The sequence below is a fragment of the Condylura cristata genome, unplaced genomic scaffold (assembly GCF_000260355.1).
Source record: "Condylura cristata isolate star-nosed mole 26May11 unplaced genomic scaffold, ConCri1.0 scaffold00024, whole genome shotgun sequence".
NCBI classification, from domain to species: domain Eukaryota; kingdom Metazoa; phylum Chordata; class Mammalia; order Eulipotyphla; family Talpidae; genus Condylura; species Condylura cristata.
Genome location: NW_004567125.1, coordinates 5,638,226 through 5,665,089, shown reverse-complemented (window position 1 = coordinate 5,665,089; position 26,864 = coordinate 5,638,226). Strand labels below are relative to the sequence as shown.

Sequence of the window (26,864 nt, the reverse complement as noted above, 5' to 3'; positions counted from 1 at the left end):
TATAGAGCAAGCATGATCCCAATTTAATTAAGGATATTTGTTCATTAAAATGTGTAGAATAAAACTTCCTAATATGTTACTGCTGACTAGTAAATTATAAATTTTTAAATGTATACTTCTGGGAAGCATAAATTAATGATAACTTAGAAAATGTAGCATTCTGTGAAGGTCTAGCTCTGGCCTTTTGAAAGACCTGACTTGATTCCAGAAGTAGGGTCTGGAACCTCTCAAGACCGAGAACTTTCCCCTGCCTTGCGAAATGCTCTATTTCTCTCTTTTCACTCATCGCCATTTTAGTCCAGAGAATCTTTCTCATACATATTCAAAGCGATTTTCATGTCCTCCATCCAGCCAGAAGCAGGGGGCCCATCACAGGGAGCCCCGACCAGATTGGCCTTCATCATTGCTAGTTCCTGTTCTAATTTGCTTTGTTCTCTTACTGCTGGGGAATTTTCCATTAGCTTTAACCTACCTGGCATACTAAAATCAGTTCAGCTTAATCTGTGAAGGTGTACAATTTACAGACAGGTTAACTCTGTTCTAGCTCCTAAACCCTTTAGAAATGCCCTTAGCTTTTTGACTGCCTCATGCCACCTTAGCTGAGGAAAGAAATATTGTTTTACATGACCTGAGATACTTAGACATTGTATAATTCACCACCTAATAAGTTACTGAAATGCTTTTCTTTCAGAACAGTAGGTAGGGGGAGTTGGCTTTATCTCTAAATTCAAGGTGTGCTGTGGGCCATGAGGTAAATGACAAGGTCAGCAGTGCAGGAACACTGAAGATACACAGTATGAGCATTGTGTCACTGACCCGCCAACCTGCAGCCCTGGGCCTTTGAACTGCTTCTCCCACGCTGCCCCTTGCCTACTCCTAGGGTCAGCCTTGCCTGCCTGAGAGTCCAGGCTGGGGACCTCATAGGACCCCTGCAGTCTAAGTCAAGACCACAGATGCAGCTGTGTCCTTCTTCAGGTGCCTCCAACACGTCTGTCACCTCCTGCAGGACCCCTGCCCCCGGTGGCAGCCCTGTTCTCTCCCTCACTCTTACCTCTCCATGCTTCCTATTTGATTTGCTGTCCTCATATTCCCGTCATTTGACTTTTTTCCTCAGGTAGATTTTTAGTCCTTTATGCCACCGAAAGTCCTCTGTGAAACATCACTATTGAAACCACAAAGAAATACAGGGGATGACTTAGGACTGGGTTCCCTCCTCTTCTGTGGCTCTTTTGTGTCCCAGTATAGTTGGGGAGGAAAAACATTTCCCCTCTTGCCCTCTAGGTTCTCCAACTGGTCTGATGATAAGTTGACATAAGGCAGATTAACAGGAGGAGCAAATGTAGTTACGTATGTACAGGAGTCCCACGAAGACATGGGAGTCTTAAATGGTCTGGCAATTGAGGCTTACGTGCCATCCTGAGCTAAGAAGGGCTTAGGGCTTCTGAGGGGAGGAAGACAATTCACAGGAAGAGGACAGAGCCAACGTGTTTTAAACAGATGTTTGTCTGCCACACAGATCAGTCTTTCTGCAGTCAAAAGTCATCTCTGGTGATACTGGTTGCTCTCTTCCTCAGACAGCCCAGGCCTGCTACATCTAAACTCAGTTAGCCGGTAAGGCAGAGGTAAAAGCTTTCTGCGAGTCTGCTGGGTCTTGATTGTCTTCAGCTCAAAACAATCCTTGTGCCAAGGTGGCATGTTTTGGGGTGGTATATTCTGCAACCCCTCACTTTCATCATATGTCTGGATCTGTGAAGGAATAGGAAATGAACATTTGCTGAAGTGGATGTGCTTACACCTCACGGAACCTGGGATGGGAATCCTTTCATCCTTTTCAAAGGATACCAAGAAAGAAAAGCCAGTTAAGCAAGTGAATTATTTGAAGCAGCTCTTTACCACCCAGCCATCCGCCTTCACGTGGTCTGTCCCCCCTCAGTGATTAAATGTGGGGTCACTTCTAGGTTCCTGTTCCCTGCCCAGCCCCGTCTCAGCTCGCTTCCCTCCTCCTTGAGAGTTCTCCCCCCTTGCTGTCTGAGCTGTCACCTCTGTTCTCTAATTACTGAAACCAATTAGTTGTATTTGCAGACTGATTGATTATAATTAAATTGGAACTCATTCACACTAAAGCCCACACTGGGATTGACACAGCACTTTATGTGCAATTATGGTCATTCTATCCCCAGGTTACATGCTCATTGGATTCTTAGTATCACCTTTGACAAATTCTGGCCACCTGCTTCCACTGTTCACCAGATGTGACTACCAGGTATCTCTCTGGGCCCTGTCCTGAGAGTGACAAACCAGCACTCCCCTTCCCTCCTGAGAACCTGCTGGCTTCTGAATTCTCTCTCAGTTAATGTCATCATTACTCATTCCATCAGGCAAACTTGAAACTCCAGTTACGTCCTGTCCCTTCCAGGCTCCAGACCTCTGAGCCAACCCTGCACACTCGCCACTCAGGAGAGTGTCTTGGACCCTTCTCTCTACTTCCAAATCCATGTTGTTCAGTGCCAGTTTGTCATTTCCCTTAGTCTCAGTGATAGCCTCTAGGTGGGGCCCTCTTTTTTCTTCAGATTGATGCTAAAGTTCTCTCTTTAAAGAAAAAATCCTTTTAAGAAATATTTAAAACCACTGAGGGTTCCCTGTGGTCTACAACAGGGGGTCACCTATCTATAAAGGCAAGAATATAAATATTTTAGATTTTGTGAGTCAAATTATCCCCTTTCCAATTGCTCCATTCTACTGGTAGTGTACAGGAGCAGTGGATAATGGGGACAGTATGGAAATGAATGAGTTTGGTATTGTTCCAATAAAACTTTATTTACAAATGGAGCTGGTGGGCCAGAATTGGCCATCATTGCAAACCCCTGGGCTATGGGGTAAAGCCCAGCTGGCTCCGGCGTCCCTGATGACCTTGTCATGTCCACCATGCAGTAGATATATATTGTACATGCCCATCTTGGCACTTTCTCCCTGCTCGGCCACCTTCTCTCTACGTCTTGGATTGCAAAGGATTCCAGTGGGACCCCCGACAACTCTTCAGAGAGTTGTTGCTGTCCTATGGAAGGACTTCATGGGGTTTTGTGTAGATTGGCGCTATTGCACGTCTCTTATGAAGATCTGGCCACTTCACTGTCTCTCCAACTAGAATAAAAGCTACTTATAGTCTGGAAAGTTTCTTTTGCTGTCTTCCTCTCTAGTGTACCATTTGGCATATAATAAGGGGATTGCAGCTCACAGAATAAATGACTGTATTAATCATCTCTAACTGTTCATTGGTTGTTTTTCAAAACCCTTTTCAATCTTTTTGTCATTGGCTTTGCTCCTTCCCTATTTCTCTGACCTCCAGCTTCGTATCTTATATTGTCTGGTGCATCTGTGCTATTTAATAATTGGCGTGCCTGGCTTTGCTTGAACTGTGTCTGTCTCCATGACAATTTCTCAATGACATGTATCGACAGAAAACATCTTATTCATTAATCGAAGTGTCACATTTTGACTTAAAATCCACATTCTCCCTGAAGATACATTTCTGTGAAAAAAAAAAAAAAAAACATTTCCCATCTAACAGGGACTGAGGTAGGAAAAAATATTTTTTATTATGAACTTGAGGTTTCAAATTAGCACTGTGAACTTCAGAACTTCAGCTGTTTCTTTAAAGCCAGAGCATTTGCCAGTGATCACTGGCTCTGGATGGTGTCTGGATTTCATCTGATGCACATACTATTTGGGTGGCCTGAAACACGAATGTGTTCTGCATGACAGGTGTGCTTGGCCATTGTTCCGCTGAAATTGACAGTGTCCCCGGGGAGGGGGGTATCTTGGAGCCTCAGTGTAACTCTCAGAGGGTACTGGGTCTGGACACAGATGCTACTAGTAGTGGCTATGGAAATCAATATATTTTAAATGGAGTTGCTGGTAAAGTAAGAACTAAATCTCTTGGGCTTTCATGCAGAATCCTCCCTATCTCTGGCCTTGCTTGGCTCCAAAACATCAGCGTCAGTCCATTCAGGAAAGAAACAAACCCCTGTGGGAATGCAGGTGTTGGTTCCAGGAAATTCCACAAGCAAGCAGTGGTGTCCTTCAGAAGACACATCTCACTGTCCTTGTTCACACATCACACTATGCCAGTGCACAAGCCCCTCTTGTCAGGGCAGATGCCCCTCTGTGCCTGCAAAGCATCTTGGAGAGGCTGGGGTAGCCCTGCTGGGGCCTGATGTCCATGTGTTGTGTGAGACCATGAACTTTAAGACCCAAGCAGAGCACACTTACCTAACTCTGAAGTACAGGAGACTCCAGCCCAAAGAGGATAAATTCTGGTGAAAAGCATACCACATTACTGGTTTGTTCCTGCAAACCTGATCTGGCTCTCCACTTCCCAAGGATGTGGAAAGTGCCAGATCCCCTTCACGCTGTGAGCAGGTTGCCCGTAGCCAGAGGCAGAAGGATCCAACCTGCCCCCATGTCTCCACTTATTTTATGGGCATAGTTCTCTCACCCTGTTCTGCTATTATAAATAAAATGAGGCACACATCACATGTCTCATACTGCAAGACCCATTTCCTTCTAATAAACTCTTCAGCTGCCTAGGTTTTCTCTGCCCTGCAAAGATGGAATCTCCAGAGGCTTCCATTATGGATTTTTAGTTTTTGACTTCTAGTTTTCTCTCTGCTATTTTGAAAGAAAACAAAGTTGTGAGCTTTGTGTGCTTCTACACACACACACACACACACACACACACACACACACACACACACACACACACCCTCTACCTAGGAGCCAGCAGATAGTCTATACATAGACTATAAAGGACAACTTTGTCCTGTGTATGTGAGGCCCGCAGGAAATAGACTCTGAGCTGACACTGCCCACCCAGTCCTGGGCTGGAGCAGGGCCCCCCTCTTTCCATGCTGCAGACATGGGAATCATGAGGGCTGGAGGCCTCAAAGGAACATGTCCCCTTCACAGCAGACTGCTCTGGGGTGACCCTTGCCTGAAGGCTCACATGCCCAGTAGCCCAAGCGTGAGGCAACTCAGACAGTGGTCTAGCAGTCATGTGGAGTTCGGGAGGCAGGCCCGCCAGGGCGCTCCTTTCCAGGCCCAGTTCTCAGACACCCCAGCCAGGCCCCTTGGGGGGTATCTGCATAAAGACACAGGTTGCTAAGATCTAGACACTGCAGGGCGACCATGGGAAGGAAGCAGCCCTGTGAGTGGGAGATGGCCAACTGGCTGACTGCTGGCGACTACTCAGGGAGTCCAGGATTCAGTCAGAGAGACAGGAGTAGACCCGCGTATGGTGGTCCAGAGAACAAGGGGCAGGCTGCAGCCTGCAGCCAGTAGGCCCATGGCCGCTTCTGTGCCCCTGGCGGGACCCTTGGTGCTCTGTGATATGTTCTACTATTGCAAGGTGTCTGTCAGCTCCTGTATAAAAGCCTGTTGTGGAGTCGAGAGGGGATCCAGCCTAGCCCCTGGAGAAGTGAAGAGCAAGGGGAAGCCTGACCTGGATTGCAGAGCCAAAGGCTGAGCCAACTTCCGGGTAGGGTGACTTACTCCTAAGGAGAGCCTCCCTCGTATCCTCCCACCTTTGGCATCGGGGGACTGTGGCCCCCTCTCCGATGTCCTTGGATGCTGTGTGCCATGGCCTCAAGCGGAGCCTCAGCTCCAAGCCCTGTCAGGCCACCCGGGCATGCTAGGAAGCATATGGCTACTCCAGGGCATCTTGGGCATGCTTTGTTAATGGCAAAAGCGGAAAAGTACAGACGAATCCCTTGATTCAGAATTTGGACTGGACTGAAATTTTTTCTATATCGTCAATGGAAAAAAGAGGGGCATTGGAACAGCAGATTTATAGGGTATGAAAGAGAACACAGACTTCCTGTTCTTCTCTTAAACACTTTAACAATGTCTGTGGATCCATGAAGGGAGGACTGGAAGCGCCGTGGGGATCCTCGTGGCCAACCCAGCTCATTTTACACATGAACACTCGAGGCCTTGGGGTTTGGCTGCAGACCTAACTAGCTAACCGCCTGGCTAGGGTCCCGGCTCACGGGCTGGTCTTCTTTTGCTGGAGCCCAAATATATTCACAGAAGGCTTTCCATGTACTGAATTAGTACTGATAATGAATTTTCTCCTAATACATGATCCTTATTTATTCAGGCCCATTATCCACTGAACAGCTGTCTATCTGGTGCCTCTGGGAACATGCAAAGACGAATAAAGTGTATGAGGAGCTTACAGCTCAGAGAAGCCAGTTTCTGCCCGAGTCATAGTCCTGAGATCACATGACAGACACAAATGACCTTCCGAACAGCCAGTAGAAAGGCAGAGAACTATGGCAATTGTCAACAACGATGCTTTTGTGTAATTTAGTGTGCTGTGCTTGGATTTGGACAGGGAAAGAGGAAGCAGAGGGGTTCCAAATAGAACTGGTAGAATAGTGTAGTAGTTTGAAAATCCTGAGACCTCTTTCCTTTAAAAAAGTGTCTTTGTAGATGTCATTAAGTTAAGCATCTTGACATAGGATGATTATACTGCAACATCTGGGATTCACGCAGTGCAATTACAAGTGGCCTGCTAAGAGAGAGACAGAGGGAGGCTACAGAAGGGAAGGAGGAGAGGAACCACAGAGGCAGAGTGAGGCAGCCACCAGCCAATGCATGTTGGCAGCCCAGAAGTAGGAAGAGCCAAGGGACAGACTTTCCCCTGATGCTTCTGGGGCAAGCATGACCCTGTCCACACCTCGGTTTTGGTCTAGTGATATCAATTTCGTATTTTAAGCCACCACCATATTTTTCATGTTTTATACCATGGGAGATGATACCAGGAAAAAGAAAAGCCTACTTGAGAAAGGATGTGGTTCAAGGTATTTGTGGGAGAATAGTTATATATTTAGAGTAGTGGTGAATAAATGGCTTAGAGCCCAGTGTCTGTATTAGTTTGCAACATTCCTGTAAAATTTCTGTGTGAATCCTACTTTCCCAAAGTGTAGGGCTTTGCAGGAGAACCATGGGCTGGTGAATGGGCCTTCAATGCTGCTAACTACTGAGATCCTCAGGAAGACACAACCAATACTCACTGAGTGGCATGATGGATGTGGGCAACTGCCATACCTGGGGATATGCCAGGCTTATTGATGAAAACCCAAACCTGGCCAAGTTTGTGCTCAGATACAATCAGTGGATCGCTCGTCTTCAAATGGTTCTAGAATTCCCCTGTCATGTATAGCAGAGGCACGATGGATTTGGAAATGTGCAGCCAGTTCTGGGACTAAAAGTTCGAGGGATGCTCTGAGGGAGGGAGCTGGGGGAAAGCAGAACAGTGTGGTTGAGAAAGAGGATGGGCAGTCACCTGCCGAGAGAAATGGTCTTTTTCATAGCAGAGTCAAATTCCCTGCAGGCCCTGAGAGAATGTGATTAAAGATGTCTTTTGGACTTTTATGACACTCTTATCGATCTGAGGTTGTTTATAGCCATAAAACAACTGTAAATTAGAGGAATGAAATAAAACCAGCAGGACACTGCACTACTCTTCTCCTGTGAGGTTGAAAAGCTTTCTGCACAGCTCCTGCAGCAAGAGGGAGTTGAAATATGTATGTATGTATGTGAGTAAGTAGGTATGTATATCTGCAAAGGGGAATCTCATTCTCCTTGTCTCATAATGACTGCCTGTTAAAAGGCAGCTTTCTTCTTACTGCTGAAAACTAATCCTCTTCGTTGCCTAGGAAGTGTCCTTGGCAAACACGGCTCTCTGCTGGGGCCCCAACTGGCTGTGCTGCCATGAGCTTTAGGGTGTTGTCTTTCTTTTTTTCTTCCCTTCCCCTCTCTTTCCTTACTTCCTTCCCCCCCCCTTCTCTCTCTTCTCCCCTTCCTTTTGTTTTATTCCCTTTGCTCTCGTTTTGCTTTAATCTCTTTTCTTTGGTAACTCTCGGCCACTTCTGCCTGATTAAAGGGTGTTTATGTATCTTGTCACAGTTAGGACTTTTCAGTGGACAATCACCAATCAGTTCTGTGCAATAAACCAACTCACGTGACCACTGTACTTTTTTGCTTTTCTCTTGTAGAAATCCGAGAGGCCTTTCGGGTTCTGGATCGAGATGGGAATGGCTTCATCTCCAAGCAGGAACTGGGAATGGCCATGCGTTCTTTGGGGTACATGCCAAGTGAGGTGGAGCTGGCCATCATCATGCAGCGCCTGGACATGGATGGTGAGCTCCCCTAGAAGAGTCCCCTGGAGGAACCCTGGCTCATCAGTGAGACCTTGGGTCTGGATGGACATTTGCAGTCCTAAGACTTGGGCTCTGTCTCAGTTTCCTTTGAAAAGTGGAAATTTGGAGTAGATGGGGTTTTTTCAAACACCACTCCATAGAGTTCCAGGGGACTGCAGAACACTTTCTGGGGCCACCAGGAGGAAGAAAAGGCTTTAAAACACACACACACAAATCACAGCTTTATTGAGATAGAATTTACATACAAAATCCACCCATTTAGGACTATTACACAGAAATCAGAAAAGATAAATGCATGCTGTTTGCAGCAACGTGGAGGGAACTGGAAGGGATTATGCTCAGTGAAGCAAGTAGAAAGTGAAAGAAAAATACTTAATAATTTCACTTATAGGAGGAATGTAGGGGAACAAAATAAGGGATCAGGAAACAATAATTATAATAAATTAAAAAACAAAATTAACAGACAACTATAAATCAGACATTCTGTAAGGGAGGGGGAGAGAAAGGGATCAAAACAGGGGATGGTAGAGCATAAGGGACTGTTGTGAAATGGTGGTAGGAACTTCACAGTGACTATACCTGAGAGGAGAAAACATATATTGTACAAAAAGGAAAAACTATATATACACACATATATATACACAACTACATATACATATATATATACACATACATATATATATATATATGTATGTATGTATGTGTGTGTGTGTATATATATATTCCACTCATTTAACCTGTATAATCCAATGGTTTTTATGTATTCATGGTTCTGTGCAACTAGCGCTACAATAAATTTTAGAACATTTTTATCAGATCCTGGAGCTGCAAACCATCACCTCCCAGCCCCTCTAACTCCAAGCCCTAGGCAGCCACTAATCTACTTCTCAACTTTACGGCTTTGCCTGCTCTGAGCTGCATAACCAGAGTCACACGGTTGGCTGCCCGTTGCGACTCACCTCGTTCATGCAGGATGTTTGCAGGATTCTTCATGGATTACAACATGAATCACTATTTCATCTTTTTTGTGACCCGATCCTATTCCATAATTTGTATATAACAGCTGTTTGTTTGTTTTTTTTTTCCTGTTTTCTATGCTGGGTTTCTACATACAACCTCACTGGGGAAAGGATTTCCCTATACTTGACAAATTGTGAAGAATGACTGCCTTAGATAATCTTTCAAGTTCTTTCCTTCCCTGAAGCCCTAAGAGTTTATCCAAACTGGCAATGACTCTCCTGACATTCTACCTTCACTAAGGGCCCAGGAAGAAGCTTTCTTATTCATTTTATTTTTTAACGTATACATATCCCCTTTGAAAAGCAAATTGTGCCCTCCCTGGTGGCGCAAAGGGTTAGAGCACAGCACAGCAAGCGAGCTGAAACAGCTTCAGTGCATTTGATCCTTGGCCTGGAGGTGACCCACATGGTGCAGCAGACCTCTCCTGACTCACCCACTGCTCTCCTCAGCAGCGTGCTTTGTCTCGATCTGCCTGTTCTGCTCTCCTCTGTCTCTGGTGAATCCTCTCACTGTCTCTGCACCTCTGGCCTGTACCCCAGATATGTATGCATAAATGAATAAATCTTAAAAGGAAAAACAGATTGATGGCAGGTATAGGGAGTCCAGCATGGTGGGCTTTGGGGACTTGGGTAGAGTACAGAGAAGAGACCAACTGAAAGAAGGTAGCACGGGGGCAGACAGGCTTTTGAAGGAACAGACCAAGGTCACAGAAGGGTCATTTCTGGTGTGCAGCCTCACTGGAAGAACATAGTTCCCTCTTGTTTTCTTACTTGACCTGTTGGGAGGATGGTAAGGGTTACTACAGGGTGAATGTACCCCAAGGCCAGCCACTAAGTGCAGCTGTGGGTATTTATTTCCTGGCTTCCACAGAGATGTTGTTTCAGGTATGTTCAGCTGGAGGGGCCATCCCAGCCTGTCCTTACTGTTCTGACTGCTTCTGATCACAAGTCCACGTGGCCTGACTTGACCCTTCTTTATAGTTTAGAGGTCTTTCTGAAAAGCTGGAGCTGACACTTGTGCTAGAGCAAAGCAGATTCAATGGAATCCCACTTCAGAGATACATTTCCAGGAAAAAAGTTTCCTCCTTAAAATAATAAAAACCTTACTCTGTATCTCTGTTTATGGAACTCAGAAAATCCTGGGCACTTGATTCTTCCACAGCTCCTGTAATAAGACCTAGTTAAATGGGCAAAAAGCAAATGGAATTAGCAACATTTAATAAAATGAGCTGGGACATTTGTGGGAGAGTAACTCCTGTGAGCTTCCAGGGTCTTCGTAAAATCCCATCCCCATTCACTGTGCATTTACTCATTGACCTTGGCTTCTGCCGATTTCTTATGAGCTGGCTTGCAAATCCTCCCTGAGGACTTGGAGTCCCCAGGGATCTTTGGTGATGGTGTTATTCCAGGGACTCTTCAGGACACAGGCAAAAGCTCCATCTGGGATGCAATTTAAAAGACTTCAGGTTTCATCATTTTATTTGCATCTTACCATACTCGGCTACCAACGCTAATGGCAGAGCTTGAAGCAAATCCTGTAGAGACTCCACTAGTTTCTTCAACAAAAGCCCAAGTCATCAGCTATTTCACGGTGACCTCACCAGGTAAAAACATTTATTTATCTTTGAAGTGCAGCTGCCTTGAAGTTTTGTTGTGTTGCCTACAAAGATTTAATCCAGAACATATGAGAACAGCGAAGCAGTAGAGGCTCCGTGCTTGATGCAGTTTATTAAGCGCTTAAATGTGGAAAGAGCTAGGTGAAAAATGCCCCGACTGAGGCTGAAATGTGTGTCTTTAAGTGTTTTGTAAATGATGCTGGAAAGTAAAGTTTCCGGGGCACTGAGTTGTGGATATGGGTGGACTATTTTGCAATGTGTCTTTCTCTTAATGGGGTCTTTTGAGCTGTTCTGTTTTTTAAAAAGTCAGATTCTAATTATATCCTTCCTGACTTCTGCAACTGGGGAATCTCCACAGAGATTTGGTCCTTCCTAATTAAACTTACTTGTGGAAAGATTTTTATGGGGATGATGTAAAAAAAAAAGTTTGGGCTGCAATTTAGGATTGTGTGCCTCCTGGCCTGCAGTCTCTGGTCCCGGGGTTCTGGGGCAGGAGAGGTGGCAGTGCCTTCATCCACCCCAGCTGGCCACGATTAAGCGTGGGTCTGGCACACACACCAATCTTTTCCTTTTGGGGTCCCTGCTGTTTTGCCCGATGGTGAAGTCATACCTTGGGCACGAGGCCCAGCTGGAATTAGCCTAAGTGTGTCTGTGCAACCTAAGTCGACACAGGAGGCTTTCATTAGGTGGTTCCCTGGGAGTGGGGTGCCTTGCTGGCTACACATGTAACAGTAACCTCCCTGGATTAGGGAACTCGCCTGGATTTCCTGAACACAGCCTGCAGGAGCCAGACAGCTCCAGTCTGTGTGAGGGACTAGTTTTCCTTAACATAGAATGGAAGAGAGGCAGCAGGGTCTGGGAATGCTCTTCTGGCCCACGGCCAGTTTGCCTTCAAGTTCTGGGACTGACTGTGTGTTCCCGTGTGCGTGTGTACCTCATGGGCTGAAATGCCAGGCGAAAGCAGAAAACCAAAAACTTCTGCCTGATGCCTAAGTTTCTTCCTTGACTATATTTGCCGAGGTCTTTTTTCTTGAAACTTTAAAACGCATCCTGCATCCCTTGGTGATTTCTTTCATCAACTGCTGCAGCACAGGTAAACGATTTGACACTAGGTCGAGATCAGGATTCACTTTTTATAGATGCTTTTTATCAGGACTTCCCTTTCACCCCAGATTCTGGATGCCTGACTTCTTAGGTAGGTTTCTGTAGGTTTTAAGCTCAGGGTCCAACTTCAGGCAAACTGGAGATCAACTTTTCTCTAATGCATCACAGTACTTACTAGTTATAAAGCATCGTTGGAAGAAGTGATGTAATAGTCACCCAAAACTTAAATCTTTTATGGAAGTGGGCTGAGAAGGATATGTGAAAGTGTGTGTGGGCTCTCTGGTCTCCATCTGCTCCCCTCTGCTCCATCATGTCCCAGAGCTTCCTGCCTCATTTCCTGTGGCATAGGGCATGGTAGCTTCAATCTCCAAGGGATATTTTTGACTGCTTTCTAAATTTTAATGGTTTCACTAACCACACATGATGATTTTATGGACTGAATCTATCTAGCTTTGCAAATAATTTCCTGAAACAGTCAAGCCAGGAGGGGTCCCTAGCAGCCGAAGGCCCTTGCAATGTCCAGCTCACATTTTTGCATGCAAATCCCTCCTCTCCTAAGCTGCCACCCCATCCCCTCTGTTGCATGCAAGGAAAAATTCCTCTTTGAAACAAGGGCCACGGCTGACCTACCTTCTTTCTCCTTGGGTTTCCTCCTGCTTTTCAAAGTTGTAGCATCTCATGAAATTCCAGTAATTTACAGTTATGAAATGAATTCTTTTCTCTCAACAGGCTTGTAGCTTTTTTTTTTTTTTTGGTTCACTCTCCACTGTCTGATTGGTGAATTTGATTCAATTTTGTTTGGTTTTAAAAAGCTCTCCCTAGCATCCATTGTGTCTGAACTTGCTTGTTTTTATGACTGGCAGGATTCACTTTTGGTTCATTTTGAGCTAACTCAATGAGCTGCATAGAACAAAATTATGGCCAGAATCACAGGAAAGAACAAACAGTATCCAGGTTGTTAGCCTATGTGTCTGCCTTAGCCTCTCACACGCTCCCCGTTCATTACAAGTGTTGAAGGCTTCAGTTTGCTGCTCGGTGGTATGGTGGTGACTTTGCTGTTTTTGCTGGCGATTTCTTCAAGACAGGAAAGAGTCTCGGCTTCATTGCAAATGGCTCTCATTTACACTTTGCAGACACATCAGGCACTGGATCTAGTACTCTGGAAATGGCATGGGTCTGTTTTGTGGACTTAAACATATACTTCTTTCCTGTGTGTGGGGGAAGGTGCCTGAAGATACCTGGTTGGGATGGAAACAGTGGGGTCTTCTGAACTAAAACAGAGGTTCCTTGACCTAAGTACACGAAACTTGGAAGATGCATGCTAAATAATTAGTTAGAAGCAGGATCTCAGGCGAGGGCCCAGGAACCTGCATTTACATTGAGTCTCACCAGCATGTGTGCTTTTATTACTGGAGGACCTTCAGTTCAAAGAAAAATCTAAAGCCAAAGAGAAACCTTCAAGTGTATAGATATGAGTGTGGAGGTAGATGCAAGAAGCTGATAAGGAGCGTTTCCGTGGGGGATTTGATGGAGGTGCACGCACTCTGTGCCTGAAAGCAGGGAGCCCTCTCAGGGCTCACAGACACGGACACCTTGGATTGCTCACAGACACGGACACCTTGGCTTCTTCAATCCTCCAGCCGTAGCCCAGGGACCTGCAGAATTGGTAGGTCTTTGTCTAGGACTCACTTGAACAGCCCAGAAGCAAACCCAACCTTGTTTCCTCATTTGAGAGGCTCTGGACAGTGTCCCTTCCTCAACCTTCTACCAGTCACTCAATGTATAGGAGTTAAGTGGTTCAGAGAACAGAAGTTTTGATGAAGGTCAATGACAGATAAGTATCTCACCCAGTGTTTGCATTTGTGAATAAGCATAATTGGTATCAAACTACTTTGTATTCTAGGTTGGTGAATTTTTAGTGAGTCTTCCTGCAGTACGGACTGGGTGATGCCAATGATACTTAACACTTAAATACTGTATCCTATGTCCTCAATAAATACACTGAATGACAATAACAACACCTGTCCCACACACAGTCTTCACCATGGGTCATGCACTGTTTCAAGCACTTACTTAACTTTCTTGGTCCTCACAGTAGACATAGGTACTATTGTAGGCCTTATTTTAAATAAGAAGAAAGTGAAGTTCAGAGATCTCAGGTAACTTGCCCAGGTCACTCTACTAGTAAGAGGCATGCAAATCTGAATCTGTCACCATGCATCTTGGATGTTTATTAGTCTTGTAATTTGAGGTCATAGGCCACTTAGCATGAAGGGTATTGAAGGAGCAACTGAACAGAACACAGACACCATGCACATACACTTCATAGTTACCTTTGGCTGAGTGGAAAACTCCAGCCACTCCGCAGGTTATGCTCATGAGACAGCTCTGATCCTAAGTAGAGTTTGTAGATTAACTATTATGTCTTGGCTTGTCATTGCTTTAGCAAAAAGCAAGAACATTAGGTCTTCCTAGGTAGTAGTGTGGCTGTTTGTGATAAATCCACACCAACATTCCTGTCTTGCTAGCAATTCCTTCCTCTGTATTATGCTTCTACATTATTTTAATCTTATTGACAGTTGTCACATTGAATCTAACTTTCAGCTACAGATCAAGCATTTCTTGACTTTGAAATCATGCCTTTCAATAAGAGTATTCTCAGCCAGTATTACATCATGTCTCCTTTGTTTTAACACTGTGGAACCCACTGCTCTACCTATCCCCCATGTTTACACTGACATAAATGAATAATTTCTGATTACTGTGTTGTCCCATACTCTGTTCATGGACTTGAAGTTTGTCTGATTCTAGGCATGGGTTTACAGGCCATAAAACTTCATGAGGAGTACATCTGGAAGATAGTTTTCCCCTCTAAGGCAGCCCCCTCCCCACCTGTGTTTATTTAAAGTCTCCATGATATCCAGGTTCTTTACGCTAATCTTGTCTGACCTCACATAGACACCAGAGAGGAGGTCAGGGACACTTAGGAATTCAATTTTCTGAATCTACCCAGAGGTTCCCATTCTAGGTGTCAGGTGCAATTTTTTTCCAGCTAGTACTCTAGATTTCACATGAGAGACTTATGAGCTGGTGATTGCAACTTCTAATTTAGTAAATCTCACAGTTAAATTTGGGGTCTTCCTTGCATTTTAAGAAGTGATTTTTTGGGGGGTCACCTCAGAAGTACCCTAGTTCTCTGATTATGACCTGAACTGAGAGTTTCAAGGTTTGAGCTTGATTTTTCTTTCAAGGGCAGGGAGAAGCTGCTTCCCCACTCCTAGTCTCTGTAGTCATCATTGCTACTGTAAAGGTCAAACATAGGAGCTCCAAGGCCCTTCCAGAGCCTTGCTTTCAGAAATTATTTTATCCCCAGAAACCCGCGGATGACATTTAATTAATGATGATGCCAGTGCATGCTATAGATACCAGTATCCCATTTTTCATTAGCAAAAAAAGGTGAGCACTTCACTTAAGATCAGAGATAAGCAAATCAATCTCAGAATCCCTCTTAGGAAATTGGTTTCCTTTTGCTACCACATACTGTGTCATCTTGAATAGAAATTATGCTGGATTCCTGGAAGTGAGAAAATTATATGAAAGATAAGAGCTTGCTGAAATTCTTCATACATTGAATACATTCTTCATAAATAAGTAATATTTCTCTCAGCCACAGTTTAACAAAATGAATGTATAATAGCTCTCATCTCAGAACACCCCAACTGGTGTTGAGTATTATTTATCAAATCATTACTAGGTCAGAAGCAAAACATGCAGACTTATTTTGTCTGAATTTATAAGTGAGATGAAGTATTTTTCATGTTTATTGGTTATCCACATTTTTCCTTTTGTGGATTTTCTGTTTTTTCGCTTTAATAAAGATAGGCTAAAATATGCTAGATTAATAACTGCGAAATATGAGTTCTCATGCTCATTGTATGTCCACTGTGGGATGGTGTTTCTTCTTTGTTATCTTCACTCAGGAGTCTTGGGAAATGGTAAATTCATGTCCATGTTTCTATGATAGCTATGACATGAGACCGAGTGAATCCCGTGGTGATCCTCGAAGGTTTTGTCAATTCTGGTTATATCTCATTGGCTTAAACAAATCCTATGGCTGTGCCTATTATTAAGGGGTGGGGGGGGGAGTATATTTTGACTCTAGGCCCAGAAGAGAATGAACTGGAAATATTTAGGAAACAGTAATTAGAATTTCAGAATATTTTTTTTGCTTTTTTATTAGGTGATATTGCAAAATTTTTATCTCAGAATAAACTTTTAAGGAAAAACTTTTAAGAATTGTTTGAGGAGATTTTACACATGCCTTTCAGATTGATCGAGTAGAAAAAAGTGAGTAGCAGAATTTGAATGACATTGAATGTCTGTGTACATGAAAGTGTGTGTATGTCTGTGTAATACAAATTTTGTACCCTCAAAAAGAGAATGCTCTTCTTTTTAAGTAATACTGGAACATTAACAAAACATGGCTCTGGGTTAGGCCCGACAGCATAATTAACTTCCAAAGGGCAAATATTATAGGTACATTCTTTGACTACAGAAATTAATACAAGTTTGAATAAGAATCCCACCCACTTGGAAATTTAAAAATTAAAATCCCAAGCCATTTTGTTTTAATGAAACAATCCAAGGGCTGATTCTTTTTTTAAAGAAGGTAATCAGTTGACAAAATATAGCATATGAAAGATTCCATTAAAATAATCTAGAAATGAAAAAAATGTGGAACTTTAAAATAGGAATATTTGATACATTTTCATACAAATACATCTGACTAACTACAAGAAATGGAGATCTTGCTGGAAAAATATAAATTATTGAAATCGACTCAAGCTGAAGTAAGTAGTTTATATCGGAAGTTGCATACTTGCAGCCTACCAGCCAAATATAGCTCATAACCATGTTTTATTTGGCTCACACGTCATTTTATAAAGCAGAAAATCTCATGTTAAAATTTGGCATTTCTAGGTCCTCTTAAAATATTGGAGAATTTGGCAAGCCCAGCATTCCTTCATTGCAATGACTTGGTGGAGTTGAGTAGCTACCCCCTCTAACAGGGCAAACACCACAGTCTCTACCATTCCTTCATGTATTACACCTCTGTGTTCCTTCACTGATGGACTGATCTGGTCTCTGTGCATTTTAGAGTTGGTGACTGCCCATTTGGACCAGTGAGTGATAAGTTCTATTCTCTATTATGACAATTCTTTCTTCTTCATTTCCCATGTGTTTGAGGTGTATTTTGTCTGTTTTTATTTCTCTTTTGCTCATTTGGTGTCATTGCTAGAAACTTCAGTTGAGTTCTTATTTTTTTTTTTTAAGATTTATTTATTTGTGCATACAGAACTGGGGTACAGACCAGAGCCTCAGGGGCGGTGAGAAGCTTCACCGGAGACAGAGTGGGGAGCAGAACAGGCAGATCGATGAAGTACACTGCTGAGGGGAGCAGCGGGCGGGTCAGGAGAGGTCTGCCACGCCATGTGGTCACCTCCAGGGCAGGCGGGAATCGAACTCATGTGGAGGCGGCTTTAGATTCTCAGTGCTGTGCTTTAACCCGCTGTGCCACCAGGGAGGGCCTGAGTTCTTATTTTATTTTGATTCTTCATTTCACAATTAAGGCAAGTAGGACAAGGAATTTGCCACTGAGAATAAGCTTAGCAATACCTCCTAAGTGATGGCACAGGGGTGAACTGGTGGTGGGAAGCCCATGGGGATTACAACTGAGATGAAAAATGCACAATGATGTAAAAAAAATAAAAAAATAAATACCTCCTAAGTTTGCATTATTGTTGCATTATTTTCTTAACATTATTTCATCGTATTGTTGCATTATTTTCTTAACATTATTTCATCGTATTTGTTAAGTCCCTCTGCTACTTGACACATTTTAAAAAAAGAATGATTTCCAAATGCCTGGGATTTTAGATGTCTAGTTTGTATTTAAATTTTGTATTTTTATTGCATTGTAGAAAATAAATATGGCTTGCCATTTGCTGGGATTTTCTTTGTAATCCTGAATAAGATGAATTTTATGTTCCTACCTGTATAGTATAAGACTCTTACGTGTTATACAAGTTATCTTCCCATTCCCTGTCCCCCTCTCACAGTATTTCTGGTTACTTTAGCCAAGATAAATTAATGTGATGTTTTGAAGTCTTCCACTGCTATTTTATTGCTTCCTTGGTTTACCTCTAACATTTTAATTTTAATTTTCAGTGCTGTGTTTGCCCTTGAGCAATGTAAATGGGTTTTGCCATTGAGCAATGTAAAAGTTCTTTGCTCTTGAGTTATGCTTTTGCTTTCTGTTGATTTTTGTCATGTAACCTTTCTGCCTGTGCTTGCATGACAGTTTTGTTATGTGTGGCCATCGGGCCCCCTCACACACACTAGCCAACTCTTCCAGGAACACAGTCCACTGTCCTCTTGCCCTTTCTGTGTGATTTTGTTAGGTGTGGAACTTTTACACTGTTGGCATCCTGGTATTTCAATTTTTCATTACTCTGAGGGTCTTTTTATTACAAGCACATCCTGTCACTTCAGAACTTTTTGGTTGGTTCTGAATTTTGTCACTTGGTTTTATGCTGATTCCCACTGGTCTTTCTTATTTGTCTTCTCTTTTGATGACACTAGGTTTTATAAAAATATATGTATTGTCCTATCAGTTGTTTGGATATCTCACTTTCACCTTTTGTGGTCGAGGTGGTAAAGTTTTGGTGAACGTCTAACTCCTAACATCAGTTACAAATTAATAGTACTTGCTGTTTTTCAGAAGATGAGAACTTATATGTCTCTTCTCCCTTTCTCATTACTATTCTTTGTGAATTTCATATATGGCTATAAATATGCTTCCATTCCCTTCTTTTACAGTTTTTTATTGCCTTCCATTTTAAAGAATATTATTAATTTTATGATCATATTTAAAACCTCTCTCTCTCACTCTCACCCTGAAGATGCTCGTGACCAACCTACAGGTTCTTCCTTATGAACAAACTAGTTTTACTTCTAGGGTGAGCTCACTTGTGAATTGTGAATTTCCAGCAGTCTGTTCCCTCTCACGTGGTGGGTAATGGTGGCTATGCTGTGTCAGCGGTTGTTAGGGCTCTGTGCGCTGTGCTTCAGCTCTCAATTTTTAGACTGAAATTTTTTCCCCTTAGAAAACATCTTTGACAGCTTTGTTTTCTGAATTTGCTCCTTGTATTTTAATATCCTCTGAGATGCTAGGTCCTGGGCTCTGGTTCCCAGCCCCCATACATGTCCTTTCTCATTTCTCATCTTCTTCGTTCTTCTATTTTACTCATAGATTTTTTTTTTTAAATTACTTTCGAGGTTTTTCCAGTGAACAGTTGCTGCATTTTATTTCTGTAACAATGCTTTCTCATCTGTAATTTTTTTTTTTTCTGAGTCACTCTTCTAATTTGGTTGGTATGATGTCTCAGTGTTGTGGAGGATATAAACCAGATGCTTTTGACACAGTTGGTGGTAAGTCTTTTCCGAAGCCAGGCAGGTGCTGAGTTCCCAGACAGTCGATGGTAGATTTTGAAGTCCAACATGTGTTCATAGGTCACTTGATTTTGTGAGCAAGAAGAACCCAACTTCCTTAGTCATACTAGGGACCTGACTAGCCCAGGCTTTTGCAGAGATGCTTGCAGGGCAGTAAAGAATCTAAACAAACAAACCTCATTCCTCCATGAGGTTTCTGGGTTTGTAGTATGTGATTTCTCGCTTATTTTTCATTTCCACCTTATTTCAGTTGGTAGAAATTTTAGATCAAATAATGGTAATTTGAGACACTTTTTCTTATTTCTGATTTTAATGGAAATGTCCTCAGAGTTTGATCTTAAACTTACACTCGGCATTGATTGCTGTTTGAGATGGATATTAGCAATTATGGCAAAGTAATAGCTTATTCTCAGTTCACCTTTTTTTTTTCTTTTAAATCAATAATGACTGTGGAATAACTTTTTGGTTTTTTTTGAAACAGGCATATAGTTTTTATTGTTTTACTTGTTGGAGATGTGCATTACTTAATTGGATTTACTAAAATTTAATAGCTCCTGCAGTTCAGAGATGATTCCTCCTTGAACAGGATGAGCTTCTCTTTCAGTATCCTGTTGTTTGACTAGTTGTTTTAGTTCTCTTATTTAGTTTTTTGCATCTATATCCATAAAAATAATGAATCCATTGCTTCTTATTTTCATTTGACAAATATTTGTGCTATAGTTTTGCTGAACTGATTAAGATAGTAGGGACTTTCCATCTCTTTGCACCGGAAGAATTTTTAAAATAGTGTTTGAAAACATGTTCTCATGAAATCACAGAGATAAAAAAACAGTTTGGAGTGATTCTTTAAAAATGTTTAGTCTCTATCATGTTTACTAACCTATTCAAATGATCATTTTCTTTAATGGATTTGATTATATGTTACCAGAAATTACCCATCTCTTTTGAACTTAAAATGTGTTAATGTAAAGATGTACTTGTCATGGTTACATTTGAATGTCCTTTAATTCTGTAAAGGTATCAACATCTTTATGATTTCTATTATAACATGTGTGTGTATGTATATACACATATATGTATATATGTGTATATATAATATATATATATATATCCTTGTTTTTTCTTAATTTAATTTCTAGATGTTTTCCTTAGAATTTTTTTTCCTCTGAGAGAATTACACCACTGCCTTAATTATCAGTGGTATTGTTTTAAATTTTAACAAGAGAATTTACATTATGAATTTTAAAAAAAATTTGTTTATACATACAAGAGCTGGGGTACAGGCCAGAAGTGTGGGGGTGAGCAGAACAGGCAGATTGATTGAAATACACTGCTGCGGGGAGCAGCAGGTGATACAGGAGATGTCTGCCATACCATGTGGATCACCTCTCCGGCCAGGGATCAAACTGGTGCTGCAGTGGCTTCAGATAGCTTCATGATGCTGCATACTTTAATCCCTTGTGCCACCAGGGAGGGCCTTACATTCTGGATTTTAATGTTGCTAGAAGTTCTTTGTTTTGTTGTATTCTTTCCTTATTCCCCCAAGCTCCCTTTTAATCTCAGCTTAAACCAACTGCTTTCTATTTTTAATTGATTCAAAATTCAAATATTATAAAATGCACAGTTCTTAAGTGTTCAGTTTGATGGGTCTTGACAATTATATATAGCAATATAACTCATACTCCAATGTAAAGTATAAAACACTCCTATTACCTAAAATAGTTCCTTGACAAATAATTTTTCCCACTTTGCATCTTACATATTCATTTAACTGTCTTTTAATTAACAGACATTTTAAACTTTGATTAAATCTAATTTATCACTTTTTTCTTTCATGTTCAGTGCTTTCTGATTCCTGTCTGAAAAATTACTTGCCTCATCAATGTTATAAAAATATCTTACTGCATCTTCTTTAGAAGAGTTATGGTTCTAGCTTTTGCATTTAGGTCTATGAGTCAGGTGAAATTAGATTTTGTGCATGGACAGAGTTAGAAGTCTAGGCTTAGTTTTGCCCTGTACAGGTTTCAGTTATTCCAAACACACTTTATTAAAAAGTCTTTTCTTTCCTCATTGAATTGACTGGAAACTTGACTGGAAATTGACCATAAACATGACAGTTTTCTGAACATTCTATCAACTTGTTGCTTTATTCTGTGTTCCAATACCATAGTGTTAGGATAACTCGTCTTATGCTCAGTCTTAAAATCAGGACATATAGATCCTAAAATGGATGATCTTTTTCAAAAGCATTTTGATTGGATCCTTTGAATTTCCACACATTAAGTCAGAGTGTCAGTTTGATAACACTAACTGAGGTTTGAATAATTAATTGCATTAAATCTACAAATAAGTGTTAATATAGAATGGATATAATAACACTAGTAGGTCTTCCAGTTGATGAATGTACATCTCTTCCTTTCTTTGTTTCTTGGAAATTCAGCAGTGTTTTTTGTCTGTTTCATTGTAGATCACTTATACATCTTGCATGAGATTTATTCCTAGGTCCTTGGTGATTTTTGATGCCACTGTAAATTCTGGTTTTTAAGTTTCTTTTTTAGGTTGTTTGCTATGGGTATATAGAAGTAAAATTCTTTTAGAATTAATTTTGAAATTTCTATTAGTGCTCTAATAGTTTTTATTTTTAAAATATTTATTTATGCATACAAAACTGGGATATAGGCCAGAGGTGCAGGGGTGGTGAGAGAACTCACCAGAGACAGAGTGGAGAGCAGAATAGGCAGACTGATGAAGTACACTGCTGAGGGGAGCGGTGTAGACAAGAGAGGCCTGCTGCTGCATGTGAGTCACCTCCCTGGCCAGGGATTGAACTCTTGCTGAGGCAGCTGCGGCTGGCTTCATAGTGCTATATTTAACCTACCACAAGGGAGGACCCCTAATAGTTTTAAATAGCTCCAAAAGGATATGCTACATCATCAGAGACATTGCCTGGAACTGACAGTTTTAAGTCTTCCCTTCCAATTGCATGCTTTTGAAGTTGTTTTCTTATTGCATCACCTAAGTGTTGTTAAAATGATCAGACATTTTTCTTTCTTGATCTTAGGGCAAATCTTTCACCATTAAGTATGAAGTTAGCTGTAAACTTTTAGGTGATGCTTTCATCAGATTCAATAAATTCTGTTTCAGATTACAGAGTTTGGAATCTTGAATTTTTTCATATACTTTCCCCTCATCTATTAAGAAGATAAAGTTTTTCATTATTTTCTCTCAATGTGAATTACACTGATAGATTTTAACATATCAAACCAACCTTGTATTCCTAGAATATACCATACTTAGTCATGATTCTTTTCTTTTTCAGATATTGCCAGATTTGACTTAACCAACATTTTGTTAAAATTTTATAAATTCAGGAGTACAACCTCATACCTCCACATGTACATGTTTCTCTCACCTTCCACCAAAACCCCATTGCCAATGTTTTAGTCCCTTATTATTATCCCTCCTCAGCCCTCTATTTCTTCCCCCTACCCATACCCTCTGGTAATTGGTATATTTCTCACAAAATCTGACAATTACTTTCATTGTGCTGTGCCACTTTGTTTTGTTATTTATATTATACAAATGAGGGAAACCACCTGTTAACTGTTTCATTTCCTGACTTAGTTCACCTAGCATAATCACTTCAAGTCAACCATTTTATTCCAAAAGGCACTATTTTTTTTAAAAGTAGCTGTGTGGTAGTGTTCCATTGAATATATATTCCAGAATTTCTTTACACAATTGTCTGGCCTTAGGCATGTAGGTTGGTTCTACATGTGAATAATGCTATGACAAAGGATTGTATAGATCTTTTCAGATTAATGTTCTCATATTATTTGGGCAAATATCTAACTGGTATTGCTGGATCATAGTGTACTTCCATTTTTAGTTTTTGAGGAAGTGTTACATGTGCAGAGGCTGCAATAAATAACATTCCCCAACCAGTGGATGAAGGTTCTGTTTTCTCACCTCCTTGCCAACATTTGTTGTTTCCATTTTTTGTTGTTGTTGCTATTTCTACTTTTTTAAAGGGCCATTCTTAGATTCTCATGGTGGTTTGAATTTGCATTTCTCTTACAATAAATGACGTTGTCTGGAACCTCCCTGGCTGCGCAGTGGGTTAAAACATAGTCTATAGGCTGAGTTCTTGGTTTTTTGTTTTTGTTTTTTTTTTTTGTGGTTACTTCTTGTGAGATACAAAAGCTTTTTACTTCAACATAGTCCCATTTGTTTATTTTTGCTTTTTCCCCCCTTGCTGTTGGAGTTGCATTGCCAAACACATCTTTGCAGTTGATGTCCAGCTCATAAAGTTTTAGTATCAGGTTTCTTCTAGCTTCATAAAATGAACCGGGAAGTGTTTTTTCTCTCCTTTGCATTCTGAAAGAGCCTGTATGTTTGGCATTTTTTTCTTAAATGTTTATTTGAAGCCATCTGGAGCTGAAGTTTTAGTTAGGATTTTTTTTTCTCTCACATTTTATAAAAAAATTTATTTATGCATAATTATTGAATGAACTGCACGGAACACCTATATACTCATCATATAGGTCTTATAGTGCTGATTTGCTTGATATATATTTATCTTTCCATATGAGGAAGCCTTTTAAGTATATTCTTTAAAATCATTGATTTATATCATTTTCTCTCTCATTAGTTTTTGCTATATTTATATCTCAAGAAATTTGGTTATTTTAGTAAGCTATGAAAATTATTTCCTTAAATTCATCTTATTATTTACTAATCATTGTTTACTGTCCATAGGATCTTTAATTCCTGATATCACTAATTATTTTACTATATTTTTCTTCCTTAGCCTTCTTAGAGAACTTTACATTTTCCAAGCATTTAAAAACCCTCTGACTTTATTTTGTTTCTTGTTGACTTTATTTCATTGATTTCTGCTGTTATTTTAAATTTTATTCTTTTCTCCTAATTACATGGGCTTAATTCACCCTTCTTTTTTTGATTTGTTAAAGTAGAGTTTAAATAATTGATTTTAGGCTTTTAATTATAAATTTTAAAAATTTCGATGATTTAGCCATATTCCATAAATAGTTTTTTTAAAACTATAGTAAATTTTTACATTCTCAGGGAATTGGACCAAGAATATCCTTCGATCAGATGAGAAAGCCAAGAGTCTAATCAGTTCCTACCTTCTCCAAGAAGGTGCAGAGCTAGTTAATAAGGGAGCTGGGATTGCACCTCCAGTCTTTCTGGCTTCTCACTCTACTCTGTTGCCACCCAGAAAACACAGGTCCTAGATGTTACAGTAACACCAATGACATCAATAAGTTATTTGCCTGAACGGAGTATTACAAACGTTGGAAAACATCCTTGCTGGCTCTTCTGTTTCCCGGTTTCATGTAACGGTTTGAGAGCTGGGGTTGCGTCACAGCTGTGGGTTTGCCCCAGAGGAGAAGGGACCAGCCTATTTCTCAGCTGCGAGAATTGTGCTGCATCCATTTTTGTAAGCATTCAGGCTTTCTCGTTCCATCGATCTTGATATTGTTTTGTTTATTATCAATCATTCAGTTGGCAGTATTTTCTAATAGTTTTTGTTGTTGCTGTTTTGTTTTTAATTTGACTCAAGGGCTGATTAAAATATCATGCTGGTTTCTAAGTAATAGATTTTATAGCTCTCTAACTGCCATCCTTAAATATCCTCTGGTTATCTTACTGTTATGATTACCATTGGAAAACATACTTTGAATGCATTTGGTCCTTTGAAATTTACCAAGCCTTGTTTTGCCCACCAGGCTGTGCTGTGCTTTTCCTTATACACTTGAAAAGAATATGTATTTTGCAGTATTGGGTGATGTATTCACTAAATGTCAATTAAGTTGAATTGGTTGATAGCTCTGACAAGACCCTGCAGATGTCTTTATGCTTCACAGCTGAACTACCAAGCTTTTGAAACACACCGGCTTTCTGGGCATGAGAGAGTTGTTTTCTCCAATTCCCCTTGGTTTTCTGAAAAAAATTGGAAGCTCTCTCTCCATTCTGCCACCTCTTCATTCTTGGAGAGGACTCCAGGAAACCTGGAGGGCCTCAGAGGGATTTCTCTAAGCTCTCTTGTCCCCAGTCTTCAGCCTGCTTACTGTGGTCACTCAGTTAAGGTCCACTTTCAAGAGGCAGAGTCGCAGGGGGACACAGGCTCTTGTCCTCCGGGCTCCTTGGCCTTTGACTCTGTCTTTACAGCTCACATGCACCTGTTCAGTTAATATCAGGCTGATTCTTCCCTCTGTTCAGTTAACATCAGGTTGATTCTTCCTTCGCCCACATCTATCAGGAATGAAGCAGCAACCATCTTGTGTCCTAGGAAAGGCTCATCACTTTCTGGAACATAGCTCCTTTAGGTTTCTATGACTCCTCAGCTCTTTGATGGTTTTTTTTTTTTTTTTTTTAAAGAAAACCTTTGGGGGCCCTCCTGGTGGTGCAGTGGGTTAAAGTACAACACTGAGAAACTAAAGCTACTTCAGCATGAGTTTGATCCCTGCCCCAGGGGTGACCCACATGGCGCGGCAGACCTCTCCTGACCCGCCTGCTGCTCCCCTCAGCAGTATACTTCGTCAATCGGCCTGTTCTGCTCCCCACTCTGTCTCTGGTGAATCCTCTCACCCCCTGCACCTCTGGCCTGCCCCAGTTCTGTATGCATAAATAAATAAGGAAAGAAAACCTTTGTGACTCATTCTACTTTACTAGCAGGTGAGGAGGATGGTCTCTTGGGACTTTCTACACAGCCACCCTAAGTGTGGTTTCCTAGTATTTTTTTTTTTTTCCTTCTCTGCAGACCATGTTTTCTAGTCTCCAAGAATATGGAGAGTTTGTTTTAGACAATTTGTGTGGTTTCTATAAGGGAGTATGTTTCAGGAGCATGATATCCTGAAAATTTTTTTTCCTCCCCTATGGCAAAAATCTTTTCTTGCATCTTCAGAAATAACACTAACTCTGTCAACTGCTCTCTCAATGAGAAGTGAATGACAAGGTCGGACCTGATCATTTACTAGGAGACTGTAAGTGGCTGTCTTTAGTTCCCACAGATAGTGTCTGCTGAGCACAGCCTTCCCTTCTTCCGTGGCCTAGCCAGAACTCTGGAGTGGCCTGTGGGATGGTGGGAATCTTTCCTGCTGCAAGATGCCTCTGCCCTTTTCTTTGTCAGAATTGAACAAGCCATGTTCGTGGCTCCTGTGCCCTCCTGCAGCTCCAGCACAGACATCCAGCAGGGCCGGGGCACAGCCATCCCTCATTCTTCTCTCCATCTCTCCTGTGCCCAGTGCCCAACACACCAGTGACTCTTCCTGCTATGCCCACACACCCTCCATCCCATGGCACCCAATCATAGCCAATTCAACCATTCTACAAAAGTTTATCGAACCCCTCTGTGCCCCATATTA

General features: G+C 41.4%; 1 protein-coding gene across 9 annotated transcripts in view; it reads left to right on the top strand.

The window, feature by feature from the left end:
* CALN1 (calneuron 1) overlaps positions 1-26,864 on the top strand; it is a 376,527-nt gene that overhangs the window by 183,700 nt on the left and 165,963 nt on the right. For all 9 annotated transcript variants that reach the window (XM_012729086.1, XM_004688317.2, XM_012729087.1 and 6 more), the window contains one exon: positions 8,058-8,201. In XM_012729086.1, coding sequence (XP_012584540.1) covers positions 8,058-8,201 — 144 coding nt within the window. The remainder of the gene's footprint in view (positions 1-8,057; positions 8,202-26,864) is intronic.